Consider the following 10,116-nt stretch of genomic DNA (forward strand, 5'->3'; position numbering starts at 1 on the left):
ATTAATTTTGTTTATCTTCTCAAAGAACCAGCTTTAAGTTTTATTGATCTTTGCTATAGTTTCCTTCATTTCTTTTTCATTTATTTCTGATCTGATCTTTATGATTTCTTTCCTTCTGCTAACTTTGGGGGGTTTTTGGTTCTTCTTTCTCTAATCGCTTTAGGTGTAAAGTTAGGTTGTTTATTTGAGATGTTTCTTGTTTCTTAAGTAGTATTGTATTGCTATAAACTTCCCTCTTAGTACTGATTTTGCTGCATCCCATAGGTTTAGTGTCGTCATATTTACATTGTCATTTGTTTCTAGGTATTTTTTTGATTTCCACTTTGATTTCTTCAGTGATCTCTTGGTTATTAAGTAGTGTATTGTTTAGCCTCCATGTGTTTCTATTTTTTACAGATTTTTTCCTGTAAATGATATCTAGTCTCATAGTGTTGTGGTCGGAAAAGTTACTTGATATGATTTCAACTTTCTTAAATTTACCAAGGCTTGATTTGTGACCCAAGATATGATCTATCCTGGAGAATGTTCCATGAGCACTTGACAAGAAAGTGTAATCTGTTTTTTTTGGATGGAATGTCCTATAAATATCAATTAAGTCCATCTTGTTTAATGTATCATTTAAAGCTTGTGTTTCCTTATTTATTTTCCATCCCCTCACTTTCAGTCTGTATGTGTCCCCAGGTTTGAAGTGCGTCTCTTGTAGACAGCATATGTACAGGTCTTGTTTTTGTATGCATTCAGCCAGTCTATGTCTTTTGGTTGGAGCATTTAATCCATTTACATTTAAGGTAATTATCAATATGTATGTTCCTATTACCATTTTCTAAATTTTTGTTGTTTGTTTTTGTAGGTCTTTTCCTTCTCCTGGGTTTCCTGCCTAGTGAAGTTTCTTGAGCATTTGTTGTAAAGCTGGTTTGGTGGTGCTGTATTCTCTTAGGTTTTGCTTGTCTGTAAAGGTTTTAATTTCTCTGTTGAATCTGAATGGGATCCTTGCTGGGTAGAGTAATCTTGGGTGTAGGTTTTTCCCTTTCATCACTTTAAATATGTCCTGCCACTCCCTTCTGGCTTGCAGAGTTCCTGCTGAAAGATCAGCTGTTAACCTTATGGGGATTCCCTTGTATGTTATTTGTTGTTTTTCCCTTGCTGCTTTTAATATTTTTTTTTGTTTTTAATTTTTGATAGTTTGATTAATATGTGTCTTGGCATGTTTCTCCTTGGATTTATCCTATATGGGAATCTCTGCGCTTCCTGGAGTTGATTGACTATTTCCTCTCCCATGTTAGAGAAGTTTTCAACTATAATGTCTCCAAATATTTTCTCAGACCCTTTCTTTTTCTCTTCTTCTTCTGGGACCCGTATAATTCGAATGTTGGTGCGTTTAATGTTGTCCCAGAGGTCTCAGACTGTCCACAATTCTTTCCATTCTTTTTTCTTTATTCTGCTCTGCAGTAGTTATTTCCACTCTTTTATCTTCCAGGTCACTTATCTGTTCTTCTGCCTCAGTTATTCCGCTATTGATTCCTTCTAGATAATTTTTAATTTCATTCATTGTGTTGCTCATCATTGTTTGTTTGCTCTTTAGTTCTTCTAGGTCCCTGTTAAACGTTTCTTGTATTTTCTCCATTCTATTTCCAAGATTTTGCATCACCTTTACTATCATTATTCTGAATTGTTTTTCAGGTAGACTGCCTATTTCTTCATTCGTTTGGTCTGGTGGGTTTTTACCTTGCTCCTTCATCTGCTGTGTGTTTCTCTGTCTTCTCATTTTGCTTAACTTAATGTATTTGGGGTCTCCTTTTTGCAGGCTGCAGGTTCATAGTTCCCATGGTGTCTACCCCCAGTGGCTATGGTTGGCTCAGTGGGTTGTGTAGGCTTCCCAGTGGAGGGGACTTGTGCCTGTGTTCTGGTGGATGAGGGTGGATCTTATCTTTCTGGTGGGCAGGTCTGCATCTGGTGTGTGTTTTGGAGTGTCTGTGATCTTATTATGATTTTAGGCAGCCTTTCTGCTAATGGGTGGGGTTGTGTTCCTGCCTTGCTAGTTGTTTGGCATAGGGTGTACAGCACTGTTGCTTGCTGGTCGTTGAGTGGAGCTGGGTCTTGGCATTGAGATGGAGATCTTGGGGACATTTTCGCTGTTTGACATTACATGGAGCTGGGAGGTCTGTGGTGGACCAATGTCCTGAACTCAGCTCTCCTACCTCAGAGGCACAGGCCTGACTCCCAGCCAGATCACCAAGACCCTGTAATCCACACAGCTCAGAATAAAAGGGAGAAAAAAAAGAAAGACGGAAAGAAAAAAATAAAGTTTATTAAAATAAAAAATATTTTTTAAAAATAAAAACAAAATTTAAAAAGTAATAATAAAAAAAAGAAAGAGAGCAACCAAACCAAAAAATAATTCCACCAATGATAAGAGGCGCTAAAAACTATACTAAAAAGAAAACAAAAAACGGACAGAGAGAACCCTAGGAAAATGGTAAAAGCAAAGCTATACAGACAAAATCACAGAAGCATACACATACACACTCACAAAGAGAAAAAGGAAAAGAAATATATATATATTATATATATATATATATAATATATATATATACACACATATATCGTTGCTTCCAAAGTCCACCCCCTCAATTTGGGATGATTCGTTGTCTATTCAGTTATTCCAGAGATGCAGGGTACATCAAGTTGATTGTGGAGATTTAATCCACTGCTCCTGAGGCCGCTGGGTGAGATTTCCCTTTCTCTTCTTTGTCCGCACAGCTCCTGGGGTTCAGCTTTGGATTTGGCCCTGCCTCTGCGTGTAGGTCGCCTGAGGGCATCTGTTCCCGCTCAGACAGGTTGGGGTTAAAGGAGCATCTGATTAGGGGGCTCTAGCTCACTAAGGCCAGGGGCAGGCCGGGTACGGAATGTGGGGCGAGCCTGCAGCGGCAGAGGCCGGCATGATGTTGCAACAGCCTGAGGCGCACCGTGTGTTCTCCCGGGGAAGCTGTCCCTGGATCCCAGGACCCTGGCAGTGGCGGGCTGCACAGCCTCCCGGGAGGGGAGGTGTGAATAATGACCTGTGCTTGCACACAGGCTTCTTGGTGGCTGCAGTAGCAGCCTTAGCGTCTCATGCCTGTCTCTGCAGTCTGCGCTGATAGACGCAGCTCACACCCATCTCTGGATCTTGTTTCAGCAGTGCTCTGAATCCCCTCACCTTGCACACCACGAAACAACGAGGCAAGAAGAAGTCTCTTGCCTCTTCAGTAGTTCCAGACTTTTCCCCCCAGACTCCCTCCCAGCTAGCTGTGGTGCACTAGCCCCCTTCAGGCTGTGTTCACACAGCCAACCCCAGTCCTCTCCCTAGGATCTGACCTCCAAGCTGGAGCCTCAGCCTCCAGCCCCCACCTGCCCCGGCTGGTGAGCAGACAAGCCTCTCGGGCTGGTGAGTGCTGGTCAGCACCAATCCTCTGTGTGGGTACCTCTCCACTCTGCCCTCTGCACCCCTGTTGTTGCGCTCTCCTCCATGGCCCCAAAGCTTCCCCCCTCTGCCACCCGCAGTCTCCGCCCGTGAAGGGGCTTCCTAGTGTGTGGAAACCTTTCCTCCTTCACAGCTCCCTCCCACTGTTGCAGGTTCTGTCCCTATTCTTTTGTCTCTGCTTTTTCTTTTCTCTTTTGCCCTACCCAGGTACGTGCCGAGTTTCTTGCCTTTTGGGAGGTCTGGGTTCTTCTGCCAGCGTTCAGTAGGTGTTCTGTAGGAGTTGTTCCACACGTAGATGTATTTCTGATGTATTTGTGGGGAGGAAGGTGATCTCCACGTCTTACTCTTCCGCCATCTTGAAGCTCCTCGTACCTACTTCTTAAAGCTGTGTCCTAATCCTCAACATCATTTTTCCAGCAAGACTGTTATAATTTTAACATAAATACAGAAATAGCAAACTATAGAATTAGGTGAGGTATCACTTTCTGTACTTACTTTGGCCAACTCATTATCAGGTTCAACAGCCAGTACTTTATTCAAATCTTTTATAGCTTCCTGGAGCTTGTTTTGATGTTTATACGTAGTGGCACGGCGCAGAAGAGCTGAAAATTTACCAAAATAAAAGACATACTTTAACATATGGCATTATGATTATAACACACTTTTCAAGTGTAAGAATATACGTAGCATAGAACAGTTTAGAATGCAGTTGTGCAAACTACACCAACTTCCAACGACCTGGCCCTCTGGCCGCTCCAGTCCCTACCAGCTCCTCCAAGGGCTGAGAGACTCGGTACCTCACCCCTCAGAGGCACCATGCTGTGCTACAATACTGGGAAGGTCTTCACTAAACAGTAACATGTTCCTCCTTATAATCATCACTAGTATTATTTCCACTTTATGAAAGCTTAGAAAACCCTTCCTTTAAATTTAGTACATTTCTGACCAGCACCTGACCCAGAATATGGGTTGTTAGTGAAATCTCTATAGCACACGGAACTGAAGGAATCCTGGTGATTAAGTCAGCTAGGTTCAGAAATTGAATACTTTAGCAATTTGTATCAGGGGTTTTTTTTTTTGGTAGGTTACAATATCTAATTTGATCATTTTATAATACTGAAATGAATGCCTTCCTAGTCCGATTGTTATTAATTATATAATGAGAGAATTTTGTGTAGTTAGACATGATTTTGAAAAGAATCAGTCTTGGTGAGACATTTATATCTGATTTAATACACTTTTTTTTTTTTTAGATTTTTTTTTTTGATGTGAACCATTTTTAACGTCTTTATTGAATTTGTTACAATATTGCTTCTGTTTTATGTTTTGGTTTTTTGGCCACAGGCATGTAGGATCTTAGCTTCCCAACCAGGCATTGAACCCACACCCCCTGCATTGGAAGGCAAAGTCTTAACCACTGGACTGCCAGGGAAGTCCCAATATGCTATTTTAAAACATAAATTTCACTAGTTTGATTTTAGTCCTAGAATGAGCCACAAAAATCTAGAGGATAAATCATTTTATATAAGTGTAATCAAAATTGTAGCATACGTACAAGTTTAGCTTTTACTATTACTACTCAGATTTCAGAAGGGATTGTCCATAAAGAAATATTCACGATATAACAATTACCATTTTAAAAAACTTTTTACTTTGGAAAATAGATTTACAGGAAGTTGCAAAGCTAATACAGATAGTTCTCATATACCTTCACCCAGCTTTCCCTAATGCTAACATCTTATATAACTATGGTATTTTTGCCAAAACTAAGAAAATAACATTGGTACAATACTGTTAACTAAACTACAGGCTTTCTTTGGATTTCACCAATTTCTCCACTAATGTGCTTTTTCTGTTCCAGGATGTAATCAAATACCACATTGCATTCAGAGCAATTATTTTTTGAGTAAAAAATAAAGTTTTGAAGAGGAAGATATTTATCCACTTAAGAAAACCTAAGACTGTTCAATGCTTTATGGCCATAGTGATGTCCATAGTGGCTCTGTCCAATTTTTTTTTTTAAATAGTGAAGATTCTGGTGCTTAAGGAATTATTCAGTCAAGGAAGAATGAAAACAGAAGGCCATTTTACTGGCGGAAAAGTAGCACAGTAATTGAATGTGGGCTCCTGATGTCTCATCCGGTGTTGAGTCCTGGCTCTGTCAATTACTAGCAGTGTGATCTTAGGTGAGTTGTTCAATCTCTCTATGCCTCAAAAGTGTGCTTTTGTACAATGAGTGTGCTAATAACAGTACCTGCACATTTACTGAGCTGTTGTGAAAATTAATGGAGTTAATACACGTACTACATGGCACAGGGCCTGGCACAGTGATGATGTGGGCCCATCAGGAGATTGTAAAACCTTTACCAGGCACCTGCCTAAGCTGGGAGCCCACCAGTACTCTGTGATAGAGATAACATACAGGCACGGGAGAACTCTACTGGGGAAAGAGCAATCCATCATGATGACAGTCGGTCTGACGCACCGGGATCCACCCTCAGCACAACCATGGTTTCTGCCCACCCATGTTTGTAGGCATGTGAAGAAAAATTAGTGGTTATATTTATCTGAATCTGTAAGTGTTTAAAGAAATAGAATGAGTCTGTTATAATTTATGCCACTTCCTTTTGGAATGACTCCCTGATAACAGAAAAGGAGAGTGGAGTCTGACTTGCATACTTCAGGCTTGGACCACAGCAAGGTGGTGCAGTCACTGAGACAGGAAATCAGAACAGAGGACAGGTGTTGGTGGAAAGAGGTAGTCAGTTTTAGACACATTTAATTTAAAATGTCTATGGACATCTAGGTGGAAAAGCCCACAAAGCAGCTGGTAGAGAGTTCTAGAGCTCTGGTGTGGACTTATTGTATTATATTAATAAATATTTTTAAATCCATATTAAATTATACTTAAATTTATTTTTGAATAAAAAGATAAATACTGTATGATTTCATTCATATGACATACCTAAAATAATAAAATCATAGAGACAGAAAGTAGACTGGTGGTTGCCAGAGGCTGGGGTGGGTGGAGAGAATAGAGAGTTGCTGTTTAATGGGTGCACTTTCAGATTTTAAAAGTTCTGGAGATGGATGGTAGTGATGACTGCACAACAATATGAATGTACTTAATACCAATGAACTATTCATTTAAAAATGATTAAGATGGTAAATTTTATGTTATGTCAATTTTACCACAATAAAAAAAATTGAAAGAAAAAAAAACACAACCCACAATTCAAATGCAAGCGTGAGATATTTCTTTTAAAACACATGTACGGGGCTTCCCTGGTGGCGCAGTGGTTGCGCGTCCGCCTGCTGATGCAGGGGAACCGGGTTCGCGCCCCGGTCCGGGAGGATCCCACGTGCCGCGGAGCGGCTGGGCCCGTGAGCCATGGCCGCTGAGCCTGCGTGTCCGGAGCCTGTGCTCCGCAATGGGAGAGGCCCGCGTACCGCAAAAAAAAAAAATAAAAAAAAATAAAACACATGTACACTTTATTCAATCAATCATCTGGGATTATTAGCTACTTCAATGCAAATAATTAGGAACTTAAATTCCGAGTTAAACTTGAAATTAAAAGTAACTTGAGGGCTTCCCTGGTGGCGCAGTGGTTGAGAATCTGCCTGCTAATGCAGGGGACATGGGTTTGAGCCCTGGTCTGGGAGGATCCCACATGCCGCGGAGCAACTAGGCCCGTGAGCCACAACTACTGAACCTGCACGTCTGGAGCCTGTGCTCTGCAACAAGAGAGGCCGCGATAGTGAGAGGCCTGCACACCGCAATGAAGAAAAGCCCTCGCACAGAAATGAAGACCCAACACAGCAAAAATAAATAAATTAATTAATAAACTCCTACCCCCAACATCAAAAAAAAAAAAAAGTAACTTGAGGAAGGTAATGATTCACATATAGAAATTTGAGTTTATTTGAAATATTTTTAGTGTAAATATAAGTGTCTACAAATGGTCTTTAACAGATCCTGTTGCAAATTTAAAGGTATTCTATGAACACTTTTACCCTTTAAGTTCCCAGGTTCTAACTCCAAGACCGTTTCACAATCCTGAAAAGCACTGTTCCAGTTCTGTAATTTGAGTTCCGCTTGAGCGCGATTGTTATAGGCTGCTACCGTGGGAAGCACTGATAAGCTCCTGTAAAAGAGACACTTAATGGCAACAAGCAGATGACAGGAAAACATACGATAGAGAAACTCATCTAAAGTTGTAAGTAAAACAATCACAGCTCGTGTTATGGGTGCAGTTGTGTCCCCTCAAATTCTTATGTTGAAGTCCTAACCCCCAGCACCTCAGAATGTAACTATACTTGGAGATAGTCTTTAAAGAGATAATTAAGTTAAAGTGAGGTCATGAGGGTGTTCCCTAATCCAATATGACCGGAGTCATTAAAAGAAGATGAGATTGGGACACAGACATGCACAGAGGAAAGCCCACTTGAAGACACAGAGAGAAGATGGCCATCTACAAGCCAAGGAGAGAGGCATCAGAAGAAACCAACCCTACAGACACCTTGATCTCAGACTTCTAACCTCCAGAGCTGTGAGAAAATACATTTCTGTTGTTTAAGCCACTCAGTCTATGACAGTTTGTGTGGCAGCTCTAGCAAACAAATATGGCTTGCATCATCAATAATAACATACAATTCTATAAACCTATTAAATCAATGTTTGGACAGATGCTTAAATATCCAGTTAAGAGATTTAAAGTTGACTCTGGCTTTAGAAGTGACATGATCACTTAAATACCCACAGATCTCTTAAAAACCCAGTTTAGTTAACATCAAATATAAAATACATTTTTTTTTTTACTCTTTAGGGACAAGTGTCTAGTGCAAAAAAAAAAAGGAGCAATCAACCACAGCTAATATCCTTTATTAAGATGTTATTGTGTTAACAGATACAAATTAGTCTGTAATCTAAAAGTAAACTTAAATCTAAGGAAATGATCATAATTTTATCAAAGGAATTTAACTGAAGGAAACAGAAGAGAGTAGTAGTAATTGAGGAATACAGATCTCAAGAGAGTAAATTTTGCTACATTAAGGGTATGAATGCAAAATAATTAATGAAAAGAAGAATTTTAAACCTACCTGGCTGTTGCTTAAAAAACCGATTTGGAATGCTGTAAAATAATGTATTCCTAGATATAGGAAACATAAGGGTATTGGTGCACTAAATTTTCTAAATCCAGAAAAAAAAAATGGGAAAGTCACAAAAAGTGTCAATTTACTAAGATCGTTAAAGATGAATATAAAGAAATTACACAGTTGGGTAAAGACCAAACATGGAAAATACATGTGAGAATAAATAACACGAGTACCTGACACTGAGTACTTCCCACATGCCAGGCACTAAACAGTCAACTCATTTATTCCTCATTATAATCCACGGAGGAGGCATTACTGCTCTTACGATTTTACAGATGAGAAAATAGATGTAACGGAAAGGTTAAGTAACATGCCCAAGGCCACAAGCTTGGAAATGGTAGTCAGGATTTAAATCCCAACTGTCTACTCCAGCACCTTTTCTCTTCACCAACATGTTACCCTGCCTTTCAGCATCTTGTTTCATTTAATCCTCACAGCTGCTCTGAGGTAGGCACTGTTATAGTCTCATCGCACTGAGAAGACTGAGGTAAGAGAGGTGAAGAATCTACCCAAGGTCAGAAAAGTGGCAATTTGAGTTCCCTTAACCATTGCAATATGCTGCTTTAATTCTGCACCTCTATGATTTCTTCAAAGAGGAAGACAAGAAAAAGTTTGTTCCCTGTAATAGGCAAGAGATTCTCCCCTGGTGGAAATCTACAAAAAGACAAATAACAATACCAGTGCTGACATCCACCTGCCTGAACAGGGGAGGCTGTACTGAATGAATGATACCTCAATATCCTGTTTACTTTGTATGTTCACTTAAACAGTTGAGCAAACTTCTTTAGAGACACCAACAGCATTAAAAAAAAAATTTTCTTTCCAAAGGTGGAAGCAAGATTGTACAGTTTAGCTCTAAGATAGCATTAGTGGTTGTATAAGCACAGTTTGTCCCTAACAATATTTTAGGAAATTAGTTTACTTTTCATAGACTGTAAGAGCTTCATAAGTTCATGCAAGCATACAATGAACATCTACTATGAACCAGGTACTCTGCTGGGTATTAGGGATACAATGATATTAAAAGAATGACAAGTGGGCTTTGCTCTTACAGAGCTTACAGTCCAGTTAGTGCCAAATCACACACATTTGAATTGTACCTCCAGCAAAGTAGAGTTAAGATTACTATATGGGTATGTAAATTGTGTGGGGGGGGTTTAAACTGAATAGGGTGGAGGTTTAACCTAGTCTGAAAAGTAAAGGCAGACTTCCCCAAAGAAGTGAGACGTGGGCTGAGATCTGAAGAATAAGTCAGAATTAACTAAATCATGAGAAGAGGGGAGAGTATTCTAGATGGAGGACCCAGCATATGCAAAGGTCCTGTGGTGGGAGGTAGCACCAGAAGTACTAGGATCCAGGCAGTCTGACTACAGAACCTGAGTTCTTTTTTTTTTTTTTTTTTTTTTTTTTTTTTTGTGGTATGCGGGCCTCCCTCTGCTGTGGCCTCTCCCACTGCGGAGCACAGGCTCCGGATGTGCAGGCCCAGCGGCCATGGCTCA

At 40.1% G+C, this 10,116-nt stretch overlaps 1 protein-coding gene across 1 annotated transcript in view; it reads right to left on the reverse strand.

Annotated features, from left to right (window-relative positions):
• SPAG1 (sperm associated antigen 1) overlaps nt 1-10,116 on the reverse strand; it is an 86,072-nt gene that overhangs the window by 57,098 nt on the left and 18,858 nt on the right. The window contains exons 8-9 of the mRNA XM_024115910.3: nt 7,475-7,605; nt 3,956-4,062 (exon numbers count right to left, since the gene is read on the reverse strand). Coding sequence (XP_023971678.1) covers nt 3,956-4,062; nt 7,475-7,605 — 238 coding nt within the window. The remainder of the gene's footprint in view (nt 1-3,955; nt 4,063-7,474; nt 7,606-10,116) is intronic.

This window comes from Physeter macrocephalus, chromosome 15, assembly GCF_002837175.3.
Source record: "Physeter macrocephalus isolate SW-GA chromosome 15, ASM283717v5, whole genome shotgun sequence".
Lineage (NCBI taxonomy): Eukaryota > Metazoa > Chordata > Mammalia > Artiodactyla > Physeteridae > Physeter > Physeter macrocephalus.